General features: G+C 37.4%; 1 protein-coding gene across 13 annotated transcripts in view; it reads right to left on the bottom strand.

Moving 5' to 3' along the window:
* Positions 1-9,396: 9,396 nt before the first annotated feature.
* The window catches only part of LOC139859536 (uncharacterized), a 30,473-nt gene continuing 21,666 nt past the window's right edge, over positions 9,397-18,203 (bottom strand). For 9 of the 13 annotated variants that reach the window (XM_071848316.1, XM_071848348.1, XM_071848337.1 and 6 more), the window contains one exon: positions 9,403-9,651. In XM_071848316.1, the coding sequence (XP_071704417.1) occupies positions 9,647-9,651 (5 nt within the window). In that variant the 3' untranslated portion in view covers positions 9,403-9,646. Of the gene's footprint in view, positions 9,652-18,203 lie in introns of all 13 variants that reach the window. The other 4 variants (XR_011763164.1, XR_011763163.1, XR_011763159.1 and 1 more) reach the window with 3 other exon arrangements.

Below are 18,203 nucleotides of genomic sequence, written 5' to 3'. Positions count from 1 at the left end.
AACTGTAGTCACTTCCTAAACATGAATTGACACTAACAAAATCAGTCACTTTGAAGAAAATAAAAATGCTTTGTGATTACATACTAAAAAGTGTTAAGTTTTAAAATCTACACAATTTCTACACCAAGTAGTTATTATGGTTCCAATAAAATCTATAGCTATGTATCCACACACTAATAAATCATCACCTTGATATTGTTCATTTCGGTTTGGAAGTTTGACTCAAGATAGAACAACTAATACACTAATGTACATTAATGATGTCCCCACCTTAGTATTTAAAGAATCCAACCCAATGTAATAAATGATCCTACTTACAGATGGGATAATCAGTTTGAATTGTTGTTGCTATAAAAAAATATTAATGACTTATATTATGCAACTAATGAATAAACAAACACAACACAGTAAAACCACATCAAAATAAAATAAATGCAAATGTTATCTAAAAAACATCATACCATTTTGAAAAATTGGGTTAGCTGTAGTACCCTCTGTGTAACGACCCGTCAAAATCGCTATTGACGCGGCACGTTAATCATTGATTCCACAGTGAGGTTTTGACCTCTATATGATACGTTTTGATAAAATATTGCATTTATTAAAATAAGTGACTTTCTAAACATAGAAAGTTATAAACATGTGAGCGAGTGCTTAGGTATAAGCAAAACCCCGAAATACATAAGTCTTTAATTTACAGGTTGACATCACAGTCCAGTTATTTATTACACAACGCAGTTTTATTTTGAATGCAATAAACTTTGTACAAAGCATGAGAGACTCCATGCAGGCAACAAGCACATCACAGCGGAAGCATTCTAAGGACCTGAGAATAAAACATGCTAAAAAGTCAACACGAATGTTGGTGAGTTATAGGTTTAATTGCTCGAGTCATAAACATATATAAAGATAGACCACAAGATTTCATCAAAAGTTTATCAATAGATTCTACGTAACAGAGCACCCTGGTAACTAAACTTAACGCTATAGTGATAATTACCCCATTCGTTTTAATACACGCAAACCAACGTGTCTTAAACTCAAATAACATACGTCCGTTAAAAGGCTAGCGCTCTAGCTCGGACGGGGATGTCAAGCCCTATGGATCCATATACAATTATTCGCGCCCACCAGTCCATATCCTATGTACTGGCAGCTACTAGTTACCAAAGCTAAGGGATTTTCGGTTTAACTCAGTGTAGAATTTAGTATGTACTTGTGTCTTATCGTGTTTAAAATAAATTGCATGTATTCTCAGCCCAAAAATATTTAAAGTATTTAAAAAGGGAGACTATAAACTCACAGTTCAATATTGAGACTCAATATTGTAGGCAAATTGCGTAGACGTAATGACGGTAGACGACTGTATGGTTGGCCTTGGATTCAAGAACAATACCCCAAACAATACCCAATATTTCCTTAGCTTAAAGCGGTTTGAAACCCGAATTAAAACACCCTCGAATATACTTTATTATTATTAACTTAAATTAAAATTATAATTATAATTATAAATTAAAATTCGATTTACATAAGAAAATATGTTGTGAAGTATATCGTCGAACAAACTGGCCTTTTTATAGTACTTTTCGATTTACTGTAGCTCATGCGATCGCATGAGTTTTCAGTGTTTTTGCCATGCGATCGCATGGCCGCCTTTCCCGTTTTGTTTGCTAGTTCGTCGACATCAAATAGTATTTACTGTAGCAAATAGTGTTTACTGTAGCAAATAGTGTTTTACTATAGCAAATAGTGTTTACTGTAGCAAAATACGGTTTCACTGTTGTAAATAGTGTTTTACTGTAGCAAATAGTGTTTTACTGTAGGAAAGTCATTTTTGCTTGTACATATATATATACATACATATAATTGTTCATGAATCGTCGAGAGTAGTCAAAGGTAATTGTATATATGAAACAGTTCTAAAATTTTTGAGACTCAATCTAACAGACTTTGTTTAACGTGTCAAAATAATAAATCGTATAGATAATTGGTTTAAATAAGTCGAAATTTTCCGGGTCATCACATAACCTCCCCGTTAAAGAAAATTTCATCCCGAAATTTTGAGTAGTACCTGTTTTATGAGCGATATCAGTGAACAAATGTGGATACTTTTGCTTCATTTGATCCTCACGTTCCCAAGTAAACTCGGGTCCTCGTCTAGCGTTCCAACGAACTCTAACTATCGGTATTTTGCTTTGTTTTAATTGTTTGACCTCACGGTCCATGATTTCAACAGGTTCTTCGACAAAATGGAGTTTATCATTGATTCGTATTTCGTCAAGAGGAATTACGACATCCTCTTCAGCTAAACATTTCTTCAAATTTGACACGTGAAATGTGTCGTGAACACTACTAAGTTCTTGCGGTAGCTTTAATCGATAAGCAACTGCTCCAATTCTTTCGGTGATTTCAAAGGGTCCTACGTACCTAGGACTTAGCTTTCCTCGTTTACCGAATAGCACAACACCTTTCCAGGGTGACACTTTCAACATGACTTTGTCGCCCACTTGAAATTCTAGCGGTTTTCTTCTTACATCAGCATAACTCTTTTGGCGACTCATGGCCGTTTTCAATCGCTGTTGTATTTGAATGATCTTTTCGGTGGTTTCGTGAATAATTTCTGGTCCAGTAAGTTGTCTTTCTCCTACTTCACTCCAACATATAGGAGATCTGCACTTTCTACCGTAAAGTGCTTCAAATGGCGCTGCGTTGATGCTCGTATGATAGCTGTTATTGTATGAAAATTCTGCCAACGGTAAGTGTCGATCCCAACTGGTTCCAAAGTCAATTACGCATGCCCGTAACATGTCTTCCAATGTTTGTATTGTTCTTTCACTTTGACCATCTGTCTGTGGGTGATAAGCGGTGCTCATATCTAATCGAGTTCCCAATGCTTTTTGTAATGACTTCCAAAAACGTGATGTGAATCGGGTGTCGCGATCAGATATGATGGAGATAGGTACACCATGCCTGGAAACTACTTCCTTCAAATATAGGCGTGCTAATTTCTCCATACTGTCTGTCTCCTTTATTGGTAGAAAGTGAGCTGATTTAGTTAGACGATCAACTATCACCCAAATAGTATCATGACTACTTGTAGTCCTTGGCAATTTCGTAATGAAATCCATGGTTATTCTTTCCCATTTCCACTGCGGAATTTTCAGTTGTTGCAGTAATCCTGACGGCTTTTGGTGCTCAGCTTTGACCTTTGCACACGTCAAACATTTGCTTACATAAGTAGCAATTTCTGTCTTCATATTAGGCCACCAATAAAACTTCTTGAGATCGTGGTACATTTTCCCATTTCCTGGGTGAATTGAGTACCTCGTTTTGTGTGCTTCATCCAGTACTAGTAGCCTTAGGTTACCATGTTTTGGTACCCATATCCTACCAGCAAAATACAGGGTTCCATCGGCTTTTACTTCAAGTTGTTTTTCTAACCCTTTGCTCATTTCGCCTTTTTCGTTTTCTTCTTTTAAAGCTTCTAACTGTGCTGCTTGAATTTGCTTTGTGAGATCAGTACGAATTGTAATATTCAAAGCTCGGACCCTAAGAGGTTTTACTCTTTCTTTTCGACTTAAGGCATCAGCTACAACATTAGCCTTTCCGGGGTGGTAACGGATTTCACAATCGTAATCGTTTAACAACTCTACCCAGCGGCGTTGCCTCATATTGAGTTGTTTTTGATCAAAAATATGCTGAAGACTCTTATGGTCATTGTACACTGTACACTTGGTGCCATATAGATAGTGTCTCCATATTTTGAGTGCAAAAACTACTGCTCCAAGTTCTAAATCATGCGTCGTATAGTTCTTTTCATGAATTTTTAGTTTTCGTGAGGCATATGCGATAACTTTTGTGCGTTGCATTAATACACATCCTAAACCTTGGCGCGAAGCGTCACAATAGATCACGAAATCATCATTTCCTTCCGGTAATGACAAAATAGGTGTAGACGTTAACTTCTTCTTTAATAACTGGAATGAGGATTCCTGTTCCGTGGACCAATCATACTTCTTTCCTTTTTGAGTCAATGCAGTTAAGGGTTTGGCGATTCTAGAGAAATCTTGAATGAATCTTCGGTAGTAACCAGCAAGACCTAAGAATTGGCGAATTTGTGTTGGAGTCTTCGGGGTTTCCCATTTACTAATGGCTTCGATCTTGGCGGGGTCAACTTTAATTCCATGTTTACTGACAACATGGCCCAAAAATTGTACTTCTTGTAACCAGAAATCACACTTCGAAAATTTTGCGTACAATTCTTCTTTCTTGAGTATCTCCAGTACCAGTCTTAAGTGTTGCTCATGTTCTTCCTTGTTCTTCGAGTAAATCAATATGTCGTCGATAAAAACAATGACAAATTTGTCTAAATACGGTCTACAGATGCGATTCATTAGATCCATGAATACTGCTGGAGCATTAGTTAATCCAAAAGGCATGACTTGAAACTCATAGTGACCGTAACGGGTTCTGAACGCGGTTTTAGGAACATCTTCTTCCTTCACTCTCAGCTGATGATATCCGGAGCGTAGATCAATCTTAGAATAAATACTTGATCCTTGCAATTGATCAAACAAATCATCAATCCTCGGTAATGGGTACCGATTCTTGATCGTTAATTTGTTTAATTCTCGGTAATCTATGCACATTCTCATAGATCCATCATTCTTCTTGACGAACAGAATAGGAGCACCCCAAGGTGAAAAACTAGGACGAATAAATTCACGGTCCGATAATTCCTGCAACTGGTCTTGTAATTCTTGCATTTCTGAAGGTGCAAGTCTATATGGAGATCTGGCTACAGGTGCAGCTCCTGGTATGAGATCAATCTGGAATTCTACACATCTGTTTGGAGGTAGCCCCGGTAATTCTTCTGGAAATACTCCGGGATATTCTCTTACAACCGACATGTCATTAATGCTTCTTTCTTCAGTATCGATCTTCTTTATGTGTGCCAGAATAGCGTAACAACCTTTTCTTATAAGTTTCTGGGCCTTCATACAGCTGATAAAGTTCAGCTTTGAGTTGCTCTTCTCCCCATAAATCATTAATGATGTTTCATCCTTACGAGGGATACGGATTGCTTTCTCAGCGCAAACAACTTCCGCTCTTTTTTTGGACATCCAGTCCATGCCAACGATTACGTCAAAACTTCCTAATTCTACGGGTATCAAATCGATTTTGAAGGTTTCACCAGCGAGATTCATTTCGCAACCATGGCAAATTTTATCGGCTTTTATCAGTTTACCATTAGCTAATTCAATAGTATATTTATCGTCTAGAGGTAATGATGCACATTTTAGTTTAGAACTAAAGTCTTTACACATATAACTTCTATCAGCACCCGTATCAAACATAATAGAAGCTAGTTGATTATTAACGGTAAACGTGCCCGTGACAAGATTAGGATCCTCACGTGCTTCACTGGTACTAACATTAAATGCCCTTCCACGTGCGGGTTCTTTGTTCTTCTCCCTATCAGGGCATTGATTTATAAAGTGACCAGACTTCCCGCATCCAAAACATTTCTTGACATCGGTCGATTTTATCTTTACTTCAGAAACGGTGGCATAACAATCTTTCGCCACATGTCCTTTCTTGTTGCACTTATCACAGACCACTTGGTAATAGCCTGCATGATGTGTGTAACATCTTTTGCAGAACGGATGGGGTCAGTTATAGTTTGGACTTGCAGTTGCCCCATCTTGTTTACCTTTAAAAGTTTCTTGTTTCTTCAGGAGAGTACTTTTGCCCTTATAGTCTTCCCATTTCCTCTTTCCTTCAGTTGTCTTGACTTCGGTAATTGGTGCCTTAATCGAACTCTCTGTGATCTGGTCCATGAGTTGGTGTGCCATTGTCATGGCTTCCTGCATTGTATTCGGTTTGGACGATGTAACATTTCCTTTGATATTGATCGATAAACCGTCAATATACATTTCTATCTTTCGTTTCTCGTTTGGCACCAATTCGGGACACAACAAGGCTAGTTCCATGAAACGCTTTTCATAGTTATTGAGATTCGCGCCGATAACCTTCAGATTACGTAACTCAGATTCCATTTTTCTGATCTCGTTTCGAGGACAGTACTCCTCGATTAGCATCTTTTTCAGTTCTTCCCAAGAGATATCATATGCCGTATCTATTCCTTCTGCTTTAGCATAATTGTTCCACCAAGTAAGTGAACCGTCTTGCAACGTGCACGAAGCATATTTTGACTTGTCTCCGTTCGCACAATTACTGATTTTGAAAACGGACTCTATCTTTTCAAACCATCGGGTTAGACCGACTGGTCCCTCAGTTCCACTAAACGTCTGTGGTTTGCATCCTTGAAAAGTTTTGTATGAGCATCCGTTTCGTGAGTTTGTGTTTACGGCTGCTGCTTTGGCTGCTGCTTCGGCTGTTGCTTTTGCTGCCTCGGCTGCAGCAATTCTTTCATTCACACGTTTCTCGACTAGTTGCTCAAACTCAGCATCAGACATTTGAGACATGTTTCTTCAATAAACACAACAGATATAATTTAATCATATAGAATATTATAGGTAAAATGAGTTGTCAATAGTTAATCGTAGCATATTAATAATATGAACCGATTATTATAAAAGCTTTTTCTTCTTATTAGCATTTTATAATTATTTCTAGGGTATTACCTACCCGTTAAGTTCATACATAATAGCTAGTACAAGGAATTAACTACTAAAATCCTAATAATATTCCACTATGAAAAATTATAGCGAGTTATTACATTATTATGTAATAATAATAATAAGAAGTAGTAATAATACAAATAATCATTCCATGCATTTATTATTAATAAACCAAAATAATACAATACCATACAATACCGATATTTTACATATGCATATTTTACATAACAAGATAGAGTAGCACACATAAGCAATAAAATAGCGCATGGAAGATTTATGGTTGCGAGGTCGTTTATTCAGAACTATTAGAAACTTCTTCCCATTTGGTTCTCTCTGCCAATTGTTTGTGTGCACATGGTCCGACAGACATTCTGGCAGTGTATTTTATTTTTGGTTGGGGTTTTGAGGTACCCGTTGCCTCAATGGGTTTAATACAATAAGGGTGGTTACGGATCGAATGGTCCTGTTCCTTTTTAATAATTAAGGACTTTTTATTATTGTGGTTATTTTTATTATCTATAGCAAGTTGGAATTTCTCCTTAGTGATCTCTTTTATTTCATTAGCGAAATCCTCCTCCTTACTGATCTCGTCTGATGACAAACTGTCTGAGTCATGTGTAGGAGAATATGATGACGAACTGCGAGAATATGTACCGGTGGTCATGAACCGAAATCTGTCAGGCGTAATCGGCACAACCCGCCCGTCGGCGGTATATCTGGACCAATGTCCATATTTGTTTAGAAATGGACGATCCTCGTTTACTCCAGGGATCATGGGTCCATGCCAACGATACTGTGGCTCCGGAAAACTAAAGCTGGGTGGAGCTGGAACCTCCTCTGGGTTTACCGGGAGTTGAGATTCCCCGGCTAACACAATTTCTTCTTTAATAGGTATTGGAACCCCCTTTTCAGTTGTGGATAGAATAGATTCAGTGTCCGATTCCGAGTCGTACAAAATGATAGGATTAGAAGAAGTCATCTATCACATAATTGAAATAACAATTATGTTAGCATATAAATATATCACATATAATGTTTTTGACCAAATAATAAGCAAAAATCAGTAAAAACAGATATGGTCATAGTCCAGACTCACTAATGCATCCTAACAATTACCAGTTAAACACACTAATGTAATTTCTGGTTCCCTATGACCTCAAGCTCGGATACCAACTGTAACGACCCGTCAAAATCGCTATTAACGCGGCACGTTAATCATTGATTCCACAGTGAGGTTTTGACCTCTATATGATACGTTTTGATAAAATATTGCATTCATTAAAATAAGTGACTTTCTAAACATAGAAAGTTATAAACATGTGAGCGAGTGCTTAGGTACAAGCAAAACCCCGAAATACATAAGTCTTTAATTTACAGGTTGATATCACAGTCCAGTTATTTATTACACAACGCAGTTTTATTTTGAATGCAATAAACTTTGTACAAAGCATGAGAGACTAAATGCAGGCAACAAGCACATCACAGCGGAAGCATTCTAAGAACCTGAGAATAAAACATGCTAAAAAGTCAACACGAATGTTGGTGAGTTATAGGTTTAATTGCTCGAGTCATAAACATATATAAAGATAGACCACAAGATTTCATCAAAAGTTTATCAATAGATTCTACGTAACAGAGCACCCTGGTAACTAAACTTAACGCTATAGTGATAATTACCCCATTTGTTTTAATACACGCAAACCAACGTGTCTTAAACTCAAATAACATACGTCCGTTAAAAGGCTAGCGCTCTAGCTCAGACGGGGATGTCAAGCCCTATGGATCCATATACAATTATTCGCGCCCACCAGTCCATATCCTATGTACTGGCAGCTACTAGTTACCAAAGCTAAGGGATTTTCGGTTTAACTCAGTGTAGAATTTAGTATGTACTTGTGTCTTATCGTGTTTAAAATAAATTGCATGTATTCTCAGCCCAAAAATATTTAAAGTATTTAAAAAGGGAGACTATAAACTCACAGTTCAATATTGAGACTCAATATTGTAGGCAAATTGCGTAGACGTAATGACGGTAGACGACTGTATGGTTGGCCTTGGATTCAAGAACAATACCCCAAACAATACCCAATATTTCCTTAGCTTAAAGCGGTTTGAAACCCGAATTAAAACACCCTCGAATATACTTTATTATTATTAACTTAAATTAAAATTATAATTATAATTATAAATTAAAATTCGATTTACATAAGAAAATATGTTGTGAAGTATATCGTCGAACAAACTGGCCTTTTTATAGTACTTTTCGATTTACTGTAGCTCATGCGATCGCATGAGTTTTCAGTGTTTTTGCCATGCGATCGCATGGCCGCCTTTCCCGTTTTGTTTGCTAGTTCGTCGACATCAAATAGTATTTACTGTAGCAAATAGTGTTTACTGTAGCAAATAGTGTTTTACTATAGCAAATAGTGTTTACTGTAGCAAATCACTGTAGCAAAGTCGTTTCAATGTAGCACTGTAGCACTGTAGCAAAATACGGTTTCACTGTAGCAAATAGTGTTTTACTGTAGCAAATAGTGTTTTACTGTAGGAAAGTCGTTTTTGCTTGTACATATATATATACATACATATAATTGTTCATGAATCGTCGAGAGTAGTCAAAGGTAATTGTATATATGAAACAGTTCTAAAATTTTTGAGACTCAATCTAACAGACTTTGTTTAACGTGTCAAAATAATAAATCGTATAGAGAATTGGTTTAAATAAGTCGAAATTTTCCGGGTCATCACACTCTGCAACTTCGGAAATATTAGAACCAAAAGAGAAAGGATGTGGAACAAAACTCTCCAAGCGATTATTACGTTTCGCCTATTTAGCGTTAGCCATTGTTTTTAGATTCATATTATGGAATCACAAATTTGAACACTTTTTCTAGTTTCCCGGTTTACAAAGAAAAGTTCGTATTTCATACTCCCATTTCACAAAGACAGATATGATTTTCTTTTTCACAAAAAACTCCTTGCTTAGTCAGTAAAGTAAGTAATTAGCCTACATTTGTCAAAATCAAAACAGCAGATTATCCCATTAGCGAAAGTGCAAATCCACGTTCACACGATACTTACAGCCCATTTCATTTCATTACAGCTAATTACATACTTTTTATCATCACATAATCACTTTCATAACACACTATCAGTCACTATAAGTATATGACACATACATAAACACTTTTACTTGAATATGAAAATCATGAATGTAACATCCCGCCTTTTTCCGTTTACTTTTCTGTTTAACTATTTAAATCCCGTTATATGTTTATAACATCTCCCGTTAATACGTGTTTTAAAAATATCTCGTCTAGGTAATTCACGCACCCGCAACCGAACTTGAGGGACTAGTTTTGCCAAAATGCCAAAGAGGTGACTAGCCTTTGACTAGTCAACCCCCACCCCCATCTTTTCTTTTTCATTTTCCCTTTTCTTCTTCTACTTCCATATTTTCTCTCAATTTATCAAACAAGGAATCATCATCTAAATCCAAGCTAGCGGGTGTCTTGCAAAACAAATTACATATTTGAAATCCTTGCAACTTCCTCTTCGATTCCATACCGACTTCATCAAGTTTGGGTAACTTTCTAAAATTACTAGATTTTGTGTTCTTGATATTTTTTGAACTTATAAAGTTGTTAATTAGTGTCTATGGCTCAAGTCTAACATGAATATATGATTTATATGCTCGATTTCATTATTTGAAGTAACTAGCTTGAGTATGAACTTTGGTGTGTTTGATTTGGTGATTTGGTTGTTTGAATGTTGTTAAATGTTATAAATGCATGTATTAAATGTGTTCCTAGTATCACTAGCTTCAAATTGATGTGTAGGTTGCTTGAGAAAACTCCATAAACTTGATTAGTGATTTTGGTGAATTCGGGTTAGGGTTTGATAAGCTTGAAATGAATATTTGATGCATTGAATGACATGAATTGTAGTTAGTAAGTAGTTAGTTGTATTGTATGCTCGATTACCTACAAAACGGCATGTTATATGTATGCATTAAATGCCCGAATCGTAAATGTGCACTTATCAAATTTGTGTATTAAATGTGTGCATTAATTGATCATTTACTTTGGAAAGCCGATTGTTACAAATAACATTTTTGGTTGGTGAAATGTATTTAGTTGTGTTCTTTGTCAAATTACCTTTCTAACGATTTAAGATACGAGTTCTAAGTATTAGCGGTTTGCGAGTTATGCTTGAAAGTGTTTGGAATTGAGACTTGGACATTTGAGACTGACCAGGTACCAGTTCCCGTGTATTGTCGCGGCGCGACAATTTGGGGCCGCGGCGCGGCCTAAGCCGTGTCCAGTTTCTGACCTCTTTGGTCAAAATACGAAAAATGTTTGGCACACTATGGACCTCCGATTCACATGAGACTTGTTCTAACATGCTTATATATGAATAAAAACCTCAGAAAAATAGTTCGGGACCCGACCCGAACGTGTTGACTTTCGTTGACTTTGACCGACCAAAGTTTGACTTTTTGTCAAACTTAACCAAATGATTATGCAACCTTCCTAACTTGTTTCTGTACTTGTATCTTGCATGAAACTTGACAATTTGATTCACATGCTACATAATCGAGTCGTAACGAGCCATAGGACTAATTAAACATCTTTGACCTATCGTGTTTACCGTTATTGATACGACCTATTGGTTTAGGTCAAGACTAGCACTATCCTTCGCACACGTTACTTTGTAAAGTACTTTTCATACGTGCACTCAAGGTGAGATCATAGTCCCATCCTTCAAACAACTTTTATGCTTTAAACTATGGGATGAGAAACATATACGTATCATACTTTTACACTTTGAACACAAGTACGAAAACGAACATTTCACGTACGGGTTTGAACAAAAAGCCTCAATTCAATTATAATTAGTTACACTTGCAGGGTGTAAACGTGAACTTATATTATGTGATCACATGGGCTTGACGAGCCTCATTCGGACGGTTCGCTACTGTTAGCGGATGAAATATATTTTCGGGTCTAGTGTATGTTCTAACACTACGCGAAGGGTGCAAAACAGTTAAGTTTGATAATTGGGTGCCCGCGAAACAAATAACAACTTTGGAATGCAAATGATTTAGATAATCATATTATATTAAATCTTGTGGTTCAAATGCAACGTTTACTAAAACACCTATGATTTCACCAACGTTTTCGTTGACAGTTTTCTATATGTTTTCTCAGGTCCTTGAAAGCTACTTGATACATGCTTCCGCACTCTTTTTGATACTTTCTTGGATGTCGAGTATACATGCATAGATGGAGCGTCATTTGACTACTTTAAATTGTGTCGCATAGGTTTCATTCGTACGTTAAACATTGTAATGTAACTAGTCTTTCGAACTACATTTGTAAACTTGAAACATCCTTTTTCTTATAAAATAAATGCGACATATTTTGGTCAAAAGTCATAATAAAGACTTATGACCACGCAACGGGACCGAAGTAGTCGGCGCCATCAAACATGATTTGGTCGGGTCATAGGGTACATTGGTGAGTCTAGACTACAACCGGTGTCAACCCCGAGTCATAGGGTACATTGGTGAGTCTAGACTACAACCGGCATATAGACTCGAAGTAGGAATTACTTGACTATTTGTGCATTTATACTCGAACGCTTCTACTCATATCTACTCTTATTTCATCTAAATCTCACGTTGTTTAATTTGATTGACACGCCACCTTGACTATATGAAATAATGTCGAATGCACATATGAATCAGGGTAATATAATTTCCGGGATTATATTACGGTGACTCATATGAACGTTCCGACATTATGACATAAAGAATTTAAGGCGAGTCAAGAAAAATTTTCTCTCTATCTTTATTCCATATCACGGTTAGTATTATTTAGAATACTAACCAACGGTATTCTTTTGTTTTGAAGGAACAATGCCTCCTCGTCGTGCACCACGCCGTGAAACACCCGAACAAGCTCTACAACGCATGATAGCCACCGCCGTAGATGCGGCCATGGCCGGTCACTCATCCAACAACAATAACAATAATAATAACAACAACCAAAACAACAACAACAACAACAATGGAGCCGGTAACTCAAACGAGGGATGCTCCTATAAAGCCTTCATGGGGTGCAAACCTCACACTTTTGATGGAACCAGGGGACCGGTTGTGCTCACCCGATGGTTTGAGCAAACGGAAGCCGTCTTTAGCATAAGTGGTTGTCGGGACCAAGACAAGGTCAAATACTCCACTCACACTTTCGCCGGTGTCGCTCTTACATGGTGGAATACTTATGTACAATCGGTGGGTACCGATGAAGCTCACGCCCTCTCTTGGGCCGATTTAAGGGAAAAGATGGTCATCGAATATTTCCCTCGCGAAGAAACCCGAAAGCTCGAACAAGAGCTAAGAACCTTGGAGGCGGTCGGAAACGATCTCAATGCCTATAATCAACGATTCGCCGAACTATCCTTGATGTGCCCAAACCTCGTGAACCCCGAATCTCAAAGGGTCGAACTTTATATGTATGGTCTTCCAAAGAGCATAAAAAAAGGGGTGATGTCATCCAAACCCGCTAACCTACAACAAGCTTTGAACATGGCCCGCCAATTGATCGAAACGGTTGATGAAATCGTAGTACCGGCGCCTAAAGCCGAGGACAAGTCGGGTAACAACAAAAGAAAATGGGAAGCCCCTGAATCAAGCAACAACTACAACAACAACTTCACCAAAAAGCCTTTCACCTCCGACGCCAAGAAAAGTTATGGCGGAAATAAACCCTTTTGCAACAAATGCCACAAACACCACTATGGTGAATGTAGCAATCTATTTTGCCACCTGTGCCAAAGGGGTGGTCATGTGGCCAACGATTGTAGAAGTGCCGCCCCCGTCGCTCAAAAGGTGCCTAATGCACCAAAATCGGGTACTTGTTATGAATGTGGCCAAACGGGTCATTTTAGAAATGCCTGTCCGAAGAAGAAAGCCAACCCCAACACACGCGGCTGAGCTTTCAACATCAACACCGAGGAAGCCCGAGATGACAATGAATTAGTCACGGGTACGTTTCTCCTCAACAACACTTATGTTACTTGTGTATTCGATTCGGGTGCCGATAAGAGTTTTGTATCCAAGACTTTGACTCATTCTTTTAGCACTCCACCACTTCCACTAGATACCACTTATACCATTGAAGTGGCTAACGGGAAACTATTAAGTGCCGACACATATTACCGGGGGTGTACGTTAAACATTTTGGGTAAGGAATTTGAAATTGACTTGATACCCATGGAACTAGGAAGCTTTGATGTAATAATCGGTATGAATTGGTTAGTCAAAACGAAATCTCACATCCTTTGTGATCTTAACGCAATCCGAATTCCTATCGAGAATGGTGAACCTTTGATTGTTTATGGCGATAAGAGTTGCACCAGACTCAACCTCGTTTCGTGCCTTAAAGTTAGAAAACTACTCCGTAAGGGTTGTTTTGCGATCCTTGCCCACGTTAAGAAAGTCGAGTCCGATGAGAAGCATATCGATGATGTGCCTATTGTTAGTGACTTTTTCGATGTATTTCCCGACGAATTGCCGGGTCTTCCACCCCATCGACCGGTTGAATTCCAAATCGATCTTATTCCGGGAGCCGCACCCGTAGCACGTGCACCATATAGACTCGCTCCATCCGAAATGCAAGAATTTCAAAGTCAAATCCAAGAACTACTTGATCGTGGTTTTATCCAACCTAGCCATTCCCCTTGGGGCGCTCCGATTTTGTTTGTTAAAAAGAAAGACGGATCCCTACGAATGTGCATTGATTATCGTGAACTAAAAAAATTGACGGTTAAGAACCGATATCCTCTTCCTCGCATCGATGACCTCTTTGATCAATTACAAGGGTCTTGCGTATATTCAAAAATCGATCTCCGCTCGGGTTATCATCAATTAAGGGTTAAGGGGGAAGATGTCTCCAAAACCGCTTTCCGAACTCGTTATGGTAGTTATGAATTTCTTGTAATGCCATTTGGTCTCACTAACGCACCGGCGGTGTTCATGGATCTTATGAACCGCGTGTGCAAACCGTATCTTGACAAATTCGTTATCGTGTTCATCGATGATATTTTGGTCTATTCAAAAAGCGAAGAAGAACACGAGGAACACCTCCGACTTGTGCTTGAACTTTTAAGACAAGAAAGACTCTATGCCAAATTCTCCAAGTGTGAATTTTGGTTGAAGGAAGTTCAATTTCTTGGTCATGTTGTAAGTGACCAAGGTATTAAAGTCGATCCATCAAAAATCGAAGCCATTAGTAAATGGGAAACTCCTACTACTCCGACTCACATTCGTCAATTCTTGGGTCTCGCCGGGTACTATCGTAGATTCATCGAAAACTTCTCTTTGGTTGCACGTCCTCTAACCGCATTAACTCACAAGGGAAAGAAATTCATTTGGGCGACCGAGCAAGAATCCGCGTTCCAAATCTTGAAGACAAAGCTTACCACCGCTCCTATCTTGTCACTTCCCGAAGGCAACGATGATTTTGTTGTGTATTGCGACGCCTCGAAACATGGTTTTGGGTGTGTGTTGATGCAACGAACGAAAGTCATTTCTTATGCTTCTCGACAACTCAAAATTCATGAACGAAACTACACGACACATGATCTCGAACTCGGAGCCGTTGTCTTTGCACTTAAAATGTGGAGACACTATCTTTATGGAACCAAGAGTACTACCTTTACCGATCACAAAAGTCTCCAACACATCTTCGATCAAAAGCAACTAAACATGAGACAACGAAGGTGGATTGAAACCTTAAACAATTACGATTGCGAACTTCGTTACCATCCCGGGAAGGCAAACGTAGTAGCCGATGCCTTAAGTCGAAAAGAAAGAGCGGTGCCTCTTCGTGTCCGAGCCTTAAACATCACCATCCACACCAACCTTAATTGCCAAATTCGGGTAGCCCAAGATGAGGCTCTCAAGGATGAAAACGTTTCACACGAGCTCTTGAACATTCTCGTCTCTCGATTCGAAACTAAGGAAACCGGACTCCGATATTTCGCCGGAAGGATTTGGGTGCCTAGTTATGGGAACCTACGAAGTCTCATTTTAGATGAAGCCCATAAGTCACGATACTCGATCCACCCCGGTGCCAATAAGATGTACCACGACCTTAAACAACAATATTGGTGGCCGAACATCAAAAGGGACGTAGCTACTTATGTTTCCAAGTGTTTGACATGTTCCAAAGTCAAAGCCGAACACCAAAGACCGTCCGGACTACTTCAACAACCCGAGATCCCGCAATGGAAGTGGGAAAGGATAACGATGGATTTTATCACCAAACTACTGATGTCAAAGCTAAGGTATACGAAATAGTTTATATTTTACTAGGAAAAACTATTAAATACGATACAATTTTACACAAGATATTTATTTATTTATAGAATGGATATACTTAAACCTTGCTACAACACTTATAGGCAGTGTACCTAATCGTAAAGTAGTGTAGTTTTTAGTAAGTCCGGTTCGTTCCACAGGGAATCTTTTTTAAACAAAGCTCAACGCTATAATAGTTTACTTTTATAAAAATACAAACATATATATAAGTAATATTATTATTATAAAGGGGGTTTTTACCGTTTAATGACCGGTTTGTCGATTTTAAGACTTTAGTCGCAGTTAAAACCTAATGTAAAATATAAAATAAATACAAGACTTAAATTAAAGCGTAAAGTAAATAACGATAATGAAATTGCGAATAATAAAAGTGCGATAAAATAAACTTGCGATAATTAAAAAGTACGATAATTAAAAATGCGATTAAATAACAATAAATAAAAGTGCGATAATTAGAAGTGCAATTAAATATAAAATAAAGGAAATTAAATATGAAATAAAAGAATTATGCTTATTTAAACTTCCGTAATCATGATGTTTCACGTGTTGATTTTAGTTTTATGCCCATGGGTTAATTGTCCTTTGTCCTGGATTATTTAATCTGTCCGTCTGGTTTTTGTCCATAACAGTCCATCAGTCATAAATATAAAGTGCGAGTGTCCTTGTCAAATTATTATTATACCCGAAGTTAAATATTCCAACTAATTGGGGATTCGAATTGTAACAAGGTTTTAATACTTTGTTTAATGAATACACCAGGTTATCGACTGCGTGTAAACCAAGGTTTTACTACTTTGTTAACAATTACACCAATTACCCTTGAATGTAATTTCACCCCTGTTTTAATTATTCTAGTGGCTATTAATCCATTCCCGTGTCCGGTTAAATGAACGATTATTCGTACATATAAATACCCCGCCCATCGTGTCCGATCGAGTGTATATGGTAATTTATAGGGACGCCCAATTGTAAATCTTTATATTAACATTAACAAACTATCATTTAGTTAAACAAATATAAAGCCCATTAATAGCCCATAGTCTAATTTCCACAAGTGTCGTTCTTTTGTCCAAACCCCAATTATGGTACAAAGCCCAATTACCCAATTTTAGTAATTAGCCCAACATCATGATTACTTCGTTTTAAATAAGCATAATAATAACTTAGCTACGAGACATTAATATAAAAAGGTTGAACATAACTTACAATGATTAAAAATAGCGTAGCGTTACACGGACAGAATTTTGACTTACACCCTTACAACATTCGCTAACATACCCTTATTATTAGAATTAAAATTAAAATATAAATATAAATTATATATATATATATATATCGTTTACGTATGATAAGAAGAAAAAAAGATTATGAATTGCGATCAGAATTCGGTTGCTTTTATAGGAAAAGTCGAATTTTGGGGCTCCGCGACTCGCGGTGAAAACCTCTTCAAACTCCGCGAGTCGCGGAGGTTACTTTTACAGCTCAGAGGAGTTTGGCTCTTTGTTTACCGACGGTTTATAATATATATAATATATATATATAATTAATATAATTAATTATATATTATATTATATTTATATGTATAGTTAACTTGTAATTTTTAGTCCGTTGCGTCGAGCGTTATGAGTTGACTCTGGTCCCGGTTCCGGATTTTCGAACGTCCTTGCGTACAATTTTATATTTTGTACTTTGCGTTTTGAATCTTGTACTCTTGTGATTTCGAGACGTTTCTTATCAATAATTGGAACCTCTTTGATTGTCTTTTGTTCTTTTGAGCTTTTTGGTCGTTTGCGTCTTCAATTCGTCGAATCTGTCTTTTGTCTTCACCTTTTATTATTTAAACGAATATCACTTGTAAATAGAACAATTGCAACTAAAAGCTTGTCTTTCTTGAGGAATAATGCTATGAAATATATGTTCGTTTTTAGCATTATCAACTATTCCCACACTTGAGCGTTGCTTGTCCTCAAGCAATATCGTCTTGAAATACAAGAATCACTTCTTTATTCTTCACACTTTGTACATCAGTGATTTCTATACGGTGATATAAACAATGGTAGTAACGATATGGTTTACAGTCCCACATGACTATAAAAATTTAGATCCATTAAGGAAATTGGATCTTTATGAAAACATTTGATCTTTTGAAATCTAGTTTTTACCCTAGATAAGTT

The sequence above is a fragment of the Rutidosis leptorrhynchoides genome, chromosome 1, assembly GCF_046630445.1.
Source record: "Rutidosis leptorrhynchoides isolate AG116_Rl617_1_P2 chromosome 1, CSIRO_AGI_Rlap_v1, whole genome shotgun sequence".
NCBI lineage: Eukaryota > Viridiplantae > Streptophyta > Magnoliopsida > Asterales > Asteraceae > Rutidosis > Rutidosis leptorrhynchoides.
Note: the sequence above shows the minus strand (reverse complement) of the source record. Positions and strands in the feature narration are given on the sequence as shown.